The sequence below is a fragment of the Canariomyces notabilis genome (assembly GCF_033297395.1).
Source record: "Canariomyces notabilis strain CBS 508.74 unplaced genomic scaffold N656scaffold_4, whole genome shotgun sequence".
NCBI classification, from domain to species: Eukaryota; Fungi; Ascomycota; class Sordariomycetes; order Sordariales; family Chaetomiaceae; genus Canariomyces; species Canariomyces notabilis.
The window spans coordinates 1,169,373-1,184,848 of NW_027041826.1; the positions used below are offsets into that span (position 1 = coordinate 1,169,373).

Genomic DNA, 15,476 nt, shown 5'->3' on the forward strand with positions numbered 1-15,476 from the left:
ACCCTCCCCGTCTGCTAAGCTAAGCTGCTTCCCCTGTTCCAATTTCCAGGTCCGGAAGAGGATCAAGGATTCTTGGTTCTAGCGCCCTAAGGCGCGTATGGCCAGGAAAAAAGACAGAGCCGCGTGGCTCTTCAGCATCCACGGTACTTCACGGTGCAGTTGGTGTCGAGCCAGTCAACTCTACTATGTTTCAGCCCTGCCATTCCAGGTGCTTGGAGTGCTTGGGTTGCTCACATTGTGTTCCACAACACGAGGCCGAAGCAGCTTTCAAGAGGTGCCTTGTATGACAACAGCTGCCAGTGGCATTCAGAGAAGGGTCTGACGCCACCGGGGGCAGAGGCATCTTAACTTTCTTCGGGAACCTCCTCACCGGTGCTCGATCCCTCACCTAGGTACTGTACAGTACAACCCCTTGATGCTGCATCAGGGGAAATCGGGTTCGCCGAAGCTCGCCATTGGCAAATCTGTAGAGCGCGATTATCGATCACAGATCTTGAAATGACGCCAAGATCCCACGAGTGTCACTGAGCCGGTCCGTTCTGCGACCGAACAAGGTGCCACCGCATACTTTGCAGATCTGCTGTTTATTTCACGTATGCTGTGCCTTCGGACAGTCGCCCAATAGGCTGGTGTCGCCTTTTCTCGCTTGATCGGCTAATGGCGCCTTGAAGTCGTCAGAGCGGCGGGCGCTACGGAGTACAAACTTCATAGCGCGACCCTGATTGTTGATCTGGAGACGCTGGCACATCAACCTGGAAGCTTGAGCTTATCTACGTCCAGTCTCAACATCAACGGCCCAATCAAGCTACGCTGCACGGTCTTTGGAAGCGCGGCTGGGTGAGGGAGGCAGCCCGGAGGACGGCCCCGCTTCCCCATCAACACGCCGTTAGGTCCGGACCCCGGATTTTGGAAGTTCGAACATCGGGAGAAGTAACTCCACTCACTCCATAGCGCCAAAGCATGGAGATACAGTAGCAATGGAATAACTGGCATGCTGACTTATATTTGACTAAGGGAACGCCACTGTACAGCCCTAATCCTGCCGGACGTTATCCAATCTCGAGCCCATCTACTTTGAACGGACGGTGTTGATGCCTTGTCATCGCTAATAAACAGGTACCAAAGCCGAAGTCCCACGGGAAGGAAGCTTGTTCCCCGGGGCAGAGTAGAACATGATTGGCTGCGATCGACCTCTTGGCTGTCCTCAGATTGCAACGTCCCTGACTGCGGAACCGTGCAGAAGTGGCTGACGGGCAGCTTATGGTGGTGTGTGAGGGTGCATCGTGCCAGGAAATTAGGCATCGACTATTCGACTTGCGGTCTGCAAATTCCCAGCAAACGGGCCAGGGCAGTGCTACACAACGGTACATACAGAGGGTATAGATCCCTTTGAGCTGATTCGAGAAGTTTGCGAACCGATGGAACGACGCCAAGCCATGCGCAGATGATGATCAGATATGTACGCGAGAAGTCTCCGAGGTCGTTTTAGTTCTCAATTTCTGATGATTGATTCATAAGCAGCCCTTGGGGAAGCCAGGACGTTGTCGATTCCATGTCGGATGGGTTCTGGTCTAGCTCTCGAGCACTCAACGGACCTTATATTGAGCCATTGATGAGACGCAAAGACCGCGAACATGGAAGCAGTCAACACCCCAAAGGTTCACACTCAGTTTTGTATGTACATGTAGATGACACGGGAGCCCAGAACGGACACGACCCAGACCTATGAGCCCGGCTCCAGCGACCGCAGCTATGCACAATACCTAAATACTCCCTCCATGGAAACGGGCATGCGGAAACAAGGCGCAGCAGCCCTAACGTTCCCCGGGCATCGTTTGATTGGAAATCAGGTACGAAGTAGCTTTCAAGCACAGTCTGATGCGAGTGCTTTGCCGCATTGGAGAACCCACATCATACCTTCCTACCTCCTAGTACTTCATCAGAGTTCAGACAGCCTTATGAGACAGTGCCCCTGAGCTGAGCTGCCCGCCCACTTACCGGGGGCCAAGAAAAACGGCCGAGCAAGGAGGATTGGAGAAACTGCAATTCTCCGCTTCGGGAATCGGGATATGTAGCCCTACCTTACCTCCGTCCTCCGCTCATTTTAGACTCACGTAAGCATGGGCAATTTACCGGTTGCGTTTTGGTTGCATTTGGAAACGGCAACCTGTTTATTGTCTCAGATTTTGTCCTGAGATGTTAGGTACAGTACTTGAGTCCACCTTTGTTTAGAGATGCTAAATCACCTTCGTTCGTCTCACTTTCGATGACATATCCAACTCTTTACAACCGCCAGCGCTCGCCAGGTGGCGGTGAGTGGTGAGTACAGGACATTAGCTGGAAGAGATGTTGATTTCAAATATGGATACCAGTGGTGAGGTCTGGCACACTTCGCCCTATTGCTGCAGATGCAATGCTACAATCTCCACGCAAGTGCGGAAGGTTCTGTTGCCGCCCTTGTTCGACATTGGCTGGTCAAGCGCTTGGAGGACTGGTAGGGTTCCAGAAGGATGCTCAACGACCGAGATAAGCTTGAAGCTCCGCTTGTGAAACCCACCCACACAGCCCAAGTTGTATATTGGCTCACTCATCAATGCACTAAACTACTTTACACTTTGTCCATGTCTACCCCAGGTGCCCCACGGCGACAAGAACTGGTGTTGATTGCCCTCCAACCAGCCCCGTGCCCCTACGCCAAAACATGCATGCCACAGGCAATCGATCCTATTCCTATTCATTTACCTTATGTTTCCTGGCTGGGACGGAACTGTTCCAAACATGGAGGGCAGGCAGCTACTAGCGGACCTAGCCTAGCAGGGTACCGTACTGTATGTAAATTGATATGCTAGCGGGAGGTGCTCCAGTGCTACCTTCCGGGTTTTGATGTACATACTGTACAGTCCATGGTACTTGTATGCGTACACTATACCTTGAGAGCCTGGGCCTGGGGAAGCCGAAGGACCCGGCGCAGCGCTGCGGGCATAGTCAGATCCTTGAGTCCGTTTAAACATGGTTTTCGCCCAGCGGCAGTGGCACTGATCCAGGTCCATGGGATGGCCGGGGGGTGGCAATCTAGAAACCGAGGCTGTCCCATTTCTCTAGAGTACCGTCGGGTAGAAAGCGGGTTGGTGTCGTCGCACCTGCTGTGCTTAGACCTTATATGGGAACCGCTGACCGCACCTTCGCTCTTCGGGGACCACATCCCCCATCCAGTCTCGGACCACGGCGCGCTCTGCGGCATGACCTTGTTCGTCCAGATTCCCAACAGAGGGCCACAAGAGAGAAGAATTGACCGGGAAGAGAGGAGAACCGAGCGGAGGGAATCAACAAAAGACATATTTCGGCAAATATGGGTCCAGATTCACTCGCGGCCGCAACCAACACACGGCCCCCGCATTCAGGAAGGAAAGGATCCAAGAAGGTCAGGACAGGCTGTATAACATGCAAGTGAGTCGGCGACCATTTCCCCATGTTATCGAGAGTGCCTTCCCCCCAACCACTGTTTATTCTTCTTCTTCCCTTTCCTGTCTCCCATCATTGCTCCAAGACAGCCTGAGGGAGTGACATCATGGACGCTCTTGTCGCTAACCCAAGGCCTGCTCGGTTCATGAAACAGAATCCGCAAGGTCAAGTGCGATGAAGGAAAACCGTTCTGCATGCGTTGCACCAAGACGGGCCGCAGGTGCGATGGATATCTCGACGCCAAAACCATGGCACAGCGACGGCGTCGGTCCGCTGGTCTGGGAGCCCACGGCACCGTGGGGCCGCCTCAAGCGCCTTTGACCATGCTCTATCAGTGGGCCTCCTCAGACGAACGGCGCGCCTTCCACTTCTTCCAGCACATCACCGCGCCATCCTTGTCCGGAGACCTCGATGGCGTCTTCTGGCGCGTCTTGGTACTCCAAATGTGCCAGTCCGAGCCGGCTGTGAGGCACGCAGTCCTAGCTGTCAGTAGCCTTCACGAGGGCATGGTGCAGAACACCATGATGACACCTAGTATGAATGCTGAGGACCGAGCCTCGTTCGCCCTGTATCAATATAACCGAGCCATTGCGTGTTTGTTGGACCAGATGCGCACCGCTGACGCGAGACCTCTGGTCCCTCTCCTTACATGCGTCCTCTTCGTGTGCATCGAGCTGATGCAGAACAAAGACCGGGAATCGTTGGATCATCTCAAGCAAGGACGGCAGATTCTCAGTCAACTGGGGCGCAAAACGTTGATGCGAAGCCCGGAGCTTGACCTCATCAAGCAGCACCTCGTCCCGATGTACACCCGGCTCAGCTTAACGTCGCTGATGCTTAGCGGCGATCCCGTAATGATACCAACGCCACTCAAGACGCTGACCGAGGTGCCCCTCATGTTTGAAACCATCGATGAGGTCCGGTATGTCTTCTACGACTTTATGGAAGAGTGTCTCCGGTTCGCCAAAAAGTCCCACGCAGCCAAGATTGGCGAGATACCCTCAGAAGACATGCGAGCCTTCGAGAATGAGCAGGACTATCTGCTGAGGAAGCTTGCCAAGTTCAAGGTCGCCTTCTCCCTGTTCCGCGCGGCAAAAGGCCGGGATGGGCCGCCAGGCAGCATCGCGCTGTTACAAATCCACATGCATACAACCTTTATCTGGGTTTCTACCGCTCTCAGCAGGCACGAGACGGTATTTGATGACCATGTCGACACATTCTCCGCCATCATTCCCCTTGCAACCGAGTTTATGAACGCGCTTGCAGCCGCTCCGCCCATCAGTGAGCAGCACACTGGGAGTAGACCAACAAGCTCCGTGCCCTCCACCACTGACACACGTCGTCTCTCGGCCATGTTCACTTTTGAGGTCCATGTGATCGCTCCGCTCTATTTCGTCGCCGCCAAGTGCAGGCATCCCGTGATTCGCCGGGCAGCATTGCATCTCCTCCGACGCAACCCTTCGCGGAGAGAGAATCTGTGGCGCGCGAACGTCATGGCTGCCATTGCGGAGCGGACAATGAGGCTCGAAGAGAAGCACCTTCGTCCCCAGCATACAGAAAGCCAGCCGCAATCACAATGCGTTTCGCCACGTGAGCCGTCAGCACAATTTCCCTACTCTTTCGGGCCGGGGGATGCTTGGGCTTCCAGCCTGCCCGATACCCCATTCCCGGATAGCTTCTTCCGGGCTGACCTGGGAGAAGCGGCCGTAGGAGGCAGCGGTACACCATTCTTTAACACCTTCGATGCCGGTCAAAGGCCGCCGGCGACGACATCCTACCCTTCTTCCTCTGTTACCACAGGAAGCATAGATGCTCCAACCATAGACCACCTAGGCGGCATCTTATCCAGTCACACGCCCATCGACCCAAACCTCTTTTTCGACGCCACCGAGGTGTCATCCACGGCGCACTCGTTCAGCGTCGCGCCGTCGACTGCCTCCTCGCTAGACGACATCGGCGGCATCGCGGCTCCGTCGGCATCCCCTTATATCAGCGGACGCGGGCCGCGACCAGCGGCATCTGCGGAGCAAGCTCCCGAAATGTGGGGCGCTGTGTCGGCAACTCACGCGCCGCCGGGCATTGCCCTTGAGCCGCCCACGCCCGTGAACCATTCCTCCTTTGCCATGTCCTTGACGCTGCCAACGCCCCACCCACACCCTCAACCTCATCCTCAGACGCACCAGCGAGCGCAATCACGGCAAACGTCGTTGGGATCCCCTTCTATAGGGTCTGAGGGGTCTTCCCCGTCCCTCCACGCTGCCGAGGGAGTGGAAAGCACGGATATGGAATTTGATTTGGTAATGGAGATGTTGAACACTTACCACCACCACCCACAATATCAACAACAAGAGCAGCGGCAGCAACAGCAAGGGACAGGGGGGATTGGCCCTGGGCTGGACCTGGGCATTGACCTAGGACTGAACCTCACGGGCCTGCTGAGCCCGACGGCGACCGTCTCGCGGAGCGCCGATGCACCGTTTGATGTGCCTGAGCGATTCCGCGTGCACGAGTCCATCATTGGGCCTGACAAAGAGGACGGAACAAGCTGGGTGATGATGTTTCGGAAGCTAGGCGGGCTGGATGCCGAGTGGGACGTGTTGACCGAGCATGTAGCTGTTACATGAGTGAGCGTGGTCTGGCAGGATTTTGTTCTTTGGCTGCCAGCAGGATTTCTGATTTGATTGGGATTGGATCTCCAAGAGGTCTTAAGAGAGTGTGAAGCGCATAGATACCCGGGCTTATGAAACACAAGAATAATAGACAGATGTTTCCTGTTCAACATAGGGTAGTATTTGATACAGGAATACGGACTATCTGGACATGATGTTGAAATGTGGTCATTGCGTAGGGTTAGGGTACCCTAGCCCAAGTGGCACTGTGGCAGCCACTGTGTCTTGACGTCTTCCTGCAATGGGAAATAGTTGCAACATCACTCCCACTCCCGTCAATTCATCAAGAGACATATCCGTTGGCTAGAGTTCGTATGCACTTATTTCTTTAGAGTTGGCCCTTTAAGTGCATACGAAAGCGGAGCCAACGGGGAAGGTAAGAGTGAGCATCAATACTTGTACTAGGTAACTTATAGTATTTATTCTAGAACCTTCTTACTTGCTACAGCCCAGCACCACCATCTTATAAGCTGGTTTTACTGAGCCGACAAGTACATACGACCATACCTACTGGAAAGCTCGGGATCCCGTCCGCTCTCCCCTAAATAAACCAGTAAGGGCCAGATTAGTAGTTGGGTCGGTGACGACCAGCGAATCCCTGGTGTTGTATGTTCTTTTTCGCACCTTTTTCCTCCGCTTCCAAATAAGGTCGCTTGTTGAACCTAAAGGATCTACACTATATGTGATGATTATGCGTGTTTTTATCGTTTTATGTCGGGGGAACATACGATCAGGTGTGGTTACTGTCTCGAAGAGGAAAGAATCAGGTAGTCGACTTACACACCCTATCTTATCAGGCCGGGAGTGGCGGGCTCGGCGGGGTGTCGTCGCCTCGCGTTCAAACAATTCGCGAATGACATCAAGCGCAGCAGAGCTGCCATCTGGCTTTCACTCTAAAATTCCACCAGACTTTCAAGTCATTGGAGGCCCGTTGAAACCCCCCTGAGTGAGACTCGCAAAGAACAGAGCGACCTAGCTGCTCGCAGACTATACAGGAATTATACAGACGTTTTCGACCCTTAAAGTGCTCTCTATCTACATCTTCAATCATCAAGTTGGTCAACATCTCCCAAAGGCAGCGCGTAAATGGCTTCAAGTTCCCCCGATCAGCCCGCCGCCAAAGAGATCGGTCCTGTCCCGCAACCGGGCGATCGAGCGCCGTCGTTGGGTGATGCCGTTCAGTTTCCGCGCGACAAGCCAGTGATGGTTGTCTTTCTCCGGCACTGCGGCTGTCCTTGTAAGCTCGAGTCCCGTGTGCCTTCTGCATCAACATCCCTCCCCACCAAGAACAACCAACCCCTTGCTACTAACCTGACCCAGTCACTAAGAAACATGTAATATGGATTCAGTGCTGAGCTAACAATTAATTCTTCTTGCGCCCCGCAGTTGCCGAGAAGACTTTCAACCTCCTCACCAAGGTCTCGACCGAGCACCCGGAGGTGCACTGCGTGGCCGTCTCACAATCCACCCAGGAAGACACTGACAAGTGGTGAGTTATAACCTCCTCGCCTTCTTCTAGCGCTCTAGAAATAGACCACCCAAACTTGCATAGACCAGACCAACAACAATTCCTCCTGACAAACGCGTATTTGATCACAGGATTGTCGAGGTTGGCGGCGAATGGGACGTCCAGGTCGTGGTCAATCCGCAGCGCGACCTCTTCGCCGCGTGGGGCCTGGGCACCAGCTCGACGTGGTATGCCTATAACCCGTGGACGGTGTGGTCTACTATCCAGTTGCAAAAGAAGGAGAGGATAGCGTATGTTTATCCATCTTTTTTATCGGTCATGTTCACCCCCTTTCCCCCCTTTTTCGACAGTCTTTATGTATATGTAATCCAGTCGTTACTCCATGGTGTGACTTGACGGCCGTGTAACTGACAGTTCTCATCAGCACTCGTGGGGAGCAGAGCGGCAGCAAATGGCAAATTGGTGGCGCCTTTGCTGTTGATGCGAACGGGTTTGTCCGCTGGTCGAAGCCCGCAGCCAGCGCAGACGAGGTGCCCAACTTTGAGGAAGCTTTGAAGGCACTTGCAGAATGGAGGGGACTACCGTAGTGTGAGTCTGCTTGTGACTAGTGTCTCATCCGCCTCTCATCTTTCCTTACTATTTCACCTTTTCCCTTCCCGTGCATGGCGTTCACGGATGGTATCAAATGTACGAGTTCGAAATGCACCTTTCATTGGCTTCTGGCTTGGTATTATATTCCATCATTTTCTCAGCACCAATCACGCGCAATTGCTTCTTGCTTGCGCTATCCTCCGCTGCCATGTCTGTCGTGGTATCAATCTAGTGGGTTTGCCCCTGACTCAGGAGTGTATCTTCACCCTTCCTATTCCCATCGCATTCGACCTCAGACAGACTATCGAAAGACTTCCTCCACAGCACGTGCCACTCTCTCTACTATCTCCGTAATCAGTTTGCTGGAGATATTATACGCTGGCATGATCATGACATGGTCCCCCCGCCCGCCTCCAGCGCACCCCTGGCCATGATAGATTAGCACCTTGAAGTCCCTCATGGCTATTCTCTGCACCCGCTGTGCAATCTGCTGGCCCGGTTCAAACGGCTCCTTGGTCTTCTTATCTCTGACGAACTCAATTCCCCAGAACAGCCCCTTCCCCCTGATATCTCCGACATTGGGATGCCCCTCAAGACGCTCCCTCAACAGCCTCTCCAACAACCGCCCCTGGACTCTAACGTTTTCTAGCAGCCTCTCCTTCTCCACAACTCTCTGCACTTTGAGCGCCGTCGCAGCCACAACAGGGTGATTCTGGTACGTATGACCGTGCGTAAACATTTTGCCCTCCCGGCGCATCACGCCAGCCACCTTTTCCCCGACCAGGAGCGCCGAAGCGGGCTGGTAGCCGCCGGCGAACCCCTTGGCCACTGTCTGCAAGTCAGGCACCACCGTCGTTGCCAAACGTTCTCCTCCTCCTCCCTCCAACTCTTCACTCTGCCAAGCATGCAGCGTCCCTGTGCGACCCATCCCGCACATAACCTCGTCCAGAACCAGCAGCGCCCCATGGCGCACGCACACGGCCTGCATCGCGGCGAGGTACCCCGGTACGGCGGGGACGCAGCCAAGCGCGGCGCCGACTACAGGCTCGAGCACCACAGCCGCCACCGTCGTCGGGCCCAACCGCTGGAACTCGGCCTCGAGCTCGGCCGCCTTGCGCGCCACGAAGGACGCGTCCGATTCGGCCAAGGAGAGCCGCTGCCGGTAGGGATTGCAGGCCGGGATGTGGTGGAACCGTGATGGCAAGAGAATGCCGCGGAACGGCTCACGCCGGGCGACGTGACCCGATGCGGAGAGCGAGCCGAGGGTGGTGCCGTGATAGGATTGGTCACGGGCTATGATGTTGACGCGGGATGGCTGGCCCATCCAGGTGAAATACTCGATTGCTAGTTTGAGGGCGGCTTCCATTGCCTCCGAGCCTGTGGTTTCGTACGCTTAGTGTGGGCTTTTCCTCGTGTACCGACTCTTTTCGTGAGAGTAAAGGTTTATCTTACCTGAGCACATTATGTAGACTTTCTGCATCTTTCCCCCCGTGCTCTCAATAAGCCAGTCGGAGAGTTCTTCGGCTGGACTCGTCTTGAAGTGGGCATATGAGGCGTATGAGCAGTCCTTCATCTGCGCAATTGCCGCCTTGATGATGTCGCGGCGGCCATGCCCAAGGCAGGCAACCCCAGCGCCTCCACAAGCATCGAGGATCTTCGGGCCGTTAGAAGGGTACCAGTAGTGGCCTTTTGCCTTGGTAAGAACTGGGAGATTGTCCGAGAGAGTATCTGAACGGGTCAACTCTGAAGTCGAGTCCAAGATATCTGCCTCAGCCTTGCGGGGAGTGTCCTGACGGGAAAACTTGGAAGTGGTGGAGAGGAACTGCCCCATCCTTACTGGTGAAGCAAGAAATTGACAACGTTCGATGGAGAATTAGCTAGCACGCCCTAGCAAGTGTACCGACAGACACCGGAAGCTGCCTCTTTATGCTTGTATGGGCCCGCCTCGCTTGTTTGGAAAAGGGACGTATCGACAGACAGATGTTTTCTTGGCCAACCCACAAACAGCAGCCTTGATAAGCGGATATGGCTTGAAGTGGCCAGCTAGACTCCCCCTTTCCTTCCGAGGACCTTCCGTGGTACATCCATCCCGAGGATGCAGTCGTCCATTCCTATCTCGCCGTGATGTGAAAAGTCGCGAGAACCGAAGCGCTGTCTTGGCCAACAGTAATGAGCGGACGGGGGACGCCCTCTGCATATGTCAAGCCTCCTTGCCGACATCTGGAAGAACGTGCTCTGCACATGTCAAGGAATCCTTGCTTATCCTTAGATGGCACGGCGGGAGATCAGATGTGCTTGCTGTAGTACGCGGTGTGACAAACGGCTAGATGCCTTGGTTCACAAGCAGTTCTCGAACGACTCGTCCCCTTCGAGTTCGGATGCGTCATTCACGCCGATTTTCGAGTCTGAAGTCTGAGCCCATGGAGACACGGTTCAATGGCAGCGGCTCTTGGCCGATGCCTTACCGGATCTACACAGTAATGTGACAGTCGGCGAGCAGCACTACATAGAAAGTCTAATTGAGATTTTCGTGTGCATGTAACGTAGCCTGGCTGAACCATGGCTGCATCCGCTCAGGGCTCTTATTGCTTCGTCAACCACGGGGTTACCTTGGAGTGGTAAGAGCCGCCGGCTGGTATTACCTTCGTCTGTGCAGTCTAGTCCAGGGCTTCCGACTGGGTTTGTGACTAGACGAGGCAGTATCAGAGGTCCACGGAAAGACCAATCGCCCAACGGCTGCTGTGGTGGCGCCTGGGGCACAGGCAGCCTCACAGATTGTGCTTCTCCTCGCGATCTCCGTAGTTTCTGCCATGTGGTGGCCGTCAGAGGGCGTCTTTTGCTCATATCGTTGCTCGGATAAGCACAAGTCCAAGCCATCCCAACGTGTCGGGTCTTCAGCAAGGGCCGATAGCAAGTGTTTGCGTCGCTTCAAACGGCGGGTAACTGTGAAAGATGACAGGAGACAGGCAAGAACAAGGTATACGACCTGCGACAAGTTCGTCAGACAGATACATGGACGGCTGAACGGAAGCATGTAACTGGGTGTATGACTGACGGGCAAAGTCAGAAAAGGACTTGGAACTTGAATCGGTCACGGCGTGAGCCTTTGTCTCGTTCGCACCGTTGTTACTGCACATCTGGGAAAGAGCTCCTGGTGTCGAGTCAGAAAAGAGGAAGGTGTGTGCGCGCCTCACCTGCCCCAGGAGGAAACTTCAGCTGGCCGTGTGTGCATTGAGTAAGGCAACCGCGGGTGCCAGGTCATCGTCAGTCCGAGATCTTCATCATTTAGCAAACAAACTGTGCTGATTATCTTGCTGAGGTCTGAAACACTTTCATCCAGGGATCGTCCGTGTAAACGACTTACACCGGAAATGGAAGACATTCAATCAACCAGAAAGACCAGAGCAGGGTCTTTCCAGATCCCCTCTGGACCCTTGATGCCCGTCGCATACTGTTCAATCCCATCCGCTAGCGACACATAGCCGATGGATGCCATGTCGCACCGTCACAGACACAAACAAACCTTTCCATTGGTGCCAAACGACTAGGTAGGAAACAGAAAGAGGCCTCGGTGTCCCGGCAAACAAGCTGTCACCTGACGTCTACCGTGCGTCAAGTTTGGGATAGGTACCTTATGCACGGAAGTCTGTCACTGCAGCCGCTCGGCCTGTCCCGGTTCTCAACGTCAAAAAAGGGGCGATGCGATTGCGACGGCGTCGGGGACGGCAGCCAATGGCCCGAGACACCGAACGCCCAGTATCGGCCCGAGTATGTCCTTCCGCAGCCGGGAAGAGGGCGCAAAGTCGTACCAATAAAGAATCACACCAGTGAAGCCGTAGCCGTGCGTGTTGTAGAGTACATGTATGTACTGTACATACATATGCATTTTACAAACAGAGCGCGTGGGGGTAAATCAGGGGTAGTACAAAACCGCCAGCCCGTTTGCCCATCACGTTAATCTAGCATGGGCACTTACGCTGGTCATCTGTCCGTTCGTGCCCAAGGGAACAACACCTCGACTCACAAATGTAATCCGCTCTGACGAGTATCCTCTTCGAGCGTTTAACTCCGTAGGCTGATCCCTTGTCATTCTCAGGGAACAACAACATGATTCGTGATCCATAAACAGACTTCCTGGTGATGCGAATAACGCATGAGGAGAAAGGGATTTGATAGGATACGTATGCTCATATGCTACACATCAGACTCGTTCTTCATGATGGACTCCTCTCCCCGAAAAAATTGTCGGATCCGATGCTCATGCACAGCCAACCGATTCGCCCTAACCCACCCGTTTAAATCAGCAGAGAGAAGAAACGTGCGGGCCTGATCAGAATTTCAAGCCTCCAATCAACGCCAAACCCCAGAATATGTCTGGTCCTTAGATAAGGAATGCAGCAATTCCAGATGCAGAGCGACCACACGAAAAATGTGAGCAAAGCAAGCCGCCCGGTTGTTAAGAATACAGGGTGGCGACTCCATGATGCTGGCGGCCTCTAGGGACTTGCCAGCCATGTAAGTACGCTCAAGAGAGCCGTGCCAGCCGACAATACGCTCTAAGCGCTGCCACTGGCGGCCAAATCACCGTTTGCCGCGGGCTGCACCTGTTTGCCGTGCCCAACTGGCGCGTGGTAGCTGCCGATGCTCTGAAAGCCCCTATTGTTGAGCAGTGTTAGTTTGACGATATCTCCCTGAGAATTTGTTTCTTAAAGGGTATGAAATGAGCATACTTAGTCAGATCAAAGCCATGCTCTTCCTCAACCACGGCTGGGCTCGGGGGGTCATCCACCGCCGGGCGGCTGCTGGCCCGGGTCGGGCTCGGTGCTGGTGATTTGCTTCCGCGGGCCACAGGCGGAGGACTGCTGCTAGCAGCCGGCAGGCCAACCCCTGGCTTTGACGGGCTGAGCTCGAACGAAGCATGGGCAGGCTTTAGCGGCGTGCTGCCAATGTCGGCGTACTTCCAAAACGGTGCCGGCGAGCTGGTCGGCATGTGCTGGCTCGGCCGCTGAGCTGTGCTCGGAGGGGCAAGCTTGGGGTGCACTCTGTGTGGCGCCGGCGTGACGAAAGACGCGCCATCGTCTTGCAGATAAGAAGACGTTAGAGTCGGTGACGCGGGCGCTGCCTCTACAAGTCCTAATGTGCTCGATGTATTCGGCTTTCTCAGGCGGGGCAATGGACTGCCGTCCGCGCCTGTTCCGGCTTCATCTGGCAGGGGCTTGCGTGTCGCGCGTACGGGAGTCAAATGCGAATCCCGGAGCGTCGAGCGGGGTTGCGGAGACCCAGACGGCGACACCTTCCGCTTACGGGCCGAAGCAGGGTCCCTCGCAGCCATGTCCTTCGGTCCTGAAGTGATGTAGCTCAGTTGGCTTGGCGACGACGGGTTCGAGGAGCCACGGTGGCCGCCCCGCCCCCCACGCCAGGCCGACCGAATCATCTCCTCGCGAGATTCGGGAACGAGCTGCCATTTCATGCCTTTCCCAGGCTCGTCCGTGGAGCGAGCAATTTTCTCAAAAGCCTTGTTCAGGGACAGATTGTGCCGGATGGAGTTCTCAATCAGAGTTAGTGCTGTGTGTAACAGGGCTTGCGCATCAGAACGAAACTAACCTGCCAGCCATTGGGGGGCTGATGTCTATAGTAGGCATAGCGTGCCTGGATATAATGATAAATGCCTGAAAGGTTGAGTTTTTGTTCTGGCGTGTTCATGATCGCCTGCGTGATCATCTGGGCGTAGCTAAACTGAGGCTTGATGTGACGGTTCTCGTCCAAGCTCAGATCTACATCGCCGTTGCCCATGAGCAAGGGCCCTGCCGACTGCTCAATCATCGGTGTCTTGGCAACGGTCGGGGCGCGACCCCGAGCCGAGGGAGGGGTACCCGGTCTCTTATAATCAGGCGGCGCCGGAGCCAGTGGCTTCTGCGAGCCTTGGCTGCGCGACGATTTACTCGGGGAGCTCGAATGCGCGCCATCTCCCGATGGAAGGGGGTGACGCGTCGGCCGCGAAGGCGCAGCGGATGGCTCCGTCTTGACAATGCCGGCCCGCTCAAGGTACTGCGGTGCAATCCGGAGAGGGCTAAGCTCAGTCGGGAGGGCGAACATCATTTCGACACCACCGATTTCAATAACCTCGCCACTGTGCAGGGGTCCGGCCTGGCCAGCCTTCCACAAGACTCCGTCCACTTTGAGCGAATTCCGGCCTTTGACGAGCAACCACCACTTCTCTTGGTCGCGGTTGAAGTAGATGACGGCGTGCAGGCGCGAGATGAGCTTGCTGGGCCCCAAATCGATGTGGACGGCATCGTCATCATTGACCTGATCGGCTCGGAGCTGGGATGGCTCGGACGACCGGCCAATGTTGACACTAAGTTTGGTAATAAAATAGGTCCAATCGAGTGCCGCGATCTTCGCATAGGCTTTGACGCCTTCTTTGTTATACTCGTGGATGCTGTTTGCGTGGTCTCTGCTGGCTTGCACCGGTATCGAAGGGGCCAGGAGATGCTGCGTCACCCGCGTGACGATCTGGTCCTCATCGTCCACCACAGACTGATCGGCAACGTGCGAAGAATCCCCTTCGTCGATGGGTTCCGAGGTCTCACCTGGCTCGGCGGTCGCATCGCCATTCTATCCAAACAAAAAGGACGGTCAGCTACAGCAATGTTTGTGCGTCGGTCTGGAGATGCACGGGCCGGGACAAAAAGCGTCTTTCGGGAGGGACCGCAATCATCCGGGATGCGCGCGACCGAGGGGCGCAAGGCTCGGGCCCTTACCTTCTTTCTACGCTTTGTCGGGCGAGGGGGTGAGGATTCAACAACGGCATCACTACGCAACTCTCGACGGGCGCGTTGCGCGCGCTTCTGCGGCGTAGGCATCTTGTGTTTGTGTGTGTCGTCGTGGGATGCGCCACTAGATCATCTGGTGGATGATGGTGAGGAGGGGTAGCGAACGGGTTGGAGGTGGTTTTTGGCGACGGAACGTTGGCTTGCCCGGATCGGAATTCAGGTGCCGCAGCCAAGCGGCCACTTTGGATGCGACAATGTTGATTCCCAGGCGAGCAACGGCCGGAATACTCAATGGTACGAGCTGTCGGCGTGAAAGGAGCTCGATGCGCCGACTACCGGAGGCTGCAAAGCGCAATGGAGGTTCCAATCCTTCGCAGGGCCGCAAATCTACCAGTTGGGGTCGAACAATCAGTGGGAGTCTCGAGGCAAGAGTGATTTGTTTAATTGACCACACGAACGCTCCCAGGTTTTTCGCGTCAAAGGCGCGAGGCAGGATTGAAGGGGCAATGC

General features: G+C 55.2%; 2 protein-coding genes across 2 annotated transcripts, besides 6 other annotated features; both read right to left on the reverse strand.

The window, feature by feature from the left end:
* The first annotated feature begins 3,710 nt into the window (after window positions 1-3,710).
* Window positions 3,711-5,759: a sequence feature (Protein overlapping with rRNA (N656DRAFT_703385, KAK4115315.1) was converted to a misc_feature.).
* Window positions 5,760-5,828: 69 nt separating this feature from the next.
* Window positions 5,829-5,963: a sequence feature (Protein overlapping with rRNA (N656DRAFT_703385, KAK4115315.1) was converted to a misc_feature.).
* Window positions 5,964-6,689: 726 nt separating this feature from the next.
* Window positions 6,690-6,699: a sequence feature (Protein overlapping with rRNA (N656DRAFT_703385, KAK4115315.1) was converted to a misc_feature.).
* Window positions 6,700-7,313: 614 nt separating this feature from the next.
* Window positions 7,314-7,368: a sequence feature (Protein overlapping with rRNA (N656DRAFT_703385, KAK4115315.1) was converted to a misc_feature.).
* Window positions 7,369-7,730: 362 nt separating this feature from the next.
* Window positions 7,731-7,889: a sequence feature (Protein overlapping with rRNA (N656DRAFT_703385, KAK4115315.1) was converted to a misc_feature.).
* Window positions 7,890-8,023: 134 nt separating this feature from the next.
* Window positions 8,024-8,186: a sequence feature (Protein overlapping with rRNA (N656DRAFT_703385, KAK4115315.1) was converted to a misc_feature.).
* A 305-nt stretch (window positions 8,187-8,491) lies between these two features.
* N656DRAFT_766557 (PLP-dependent transferase) lies at window positions 8,492-10,021 on the reverse strand (the record flags this gene model as incomplete). The annotated part of the gene is made up of 2 exons (XM_064813488.1): window positions 8,492-9,567; window positions 9,643-10,021. The coding sequence occupies 2 exons, from the start codon at window positions 10,019-10,021 to the stop codon at window positions 8,492-8,494; spliced, it is 1,455 nt and encodes a 484-aa protein (XP_064672886.1).
* Window positions 10,022-12,746: 2,725 nt separating this feature from the next.
* Window positions 12,747-15,056, reverse strand: N656DRAFT_787846 (uncharacterized protein; the record flags this gene model as incomplete). The annotated part of the gene is made up of 4 exons (XM_064816646.1): window positions 12,747-12,846; window positions 12,921-13,738; window positions 13,795-14,808; window positions 14,955-15,056. 4 exons carry the CDS (start codon window positions 15,054-15,056, stop codon window positions 12,747-12,749), a joined length of 2,034 nt encoding a protein of 677 aa, XP_064672887.1.
* Window positions 15,057-15,476: the final 420 nt, after the last annotated feature.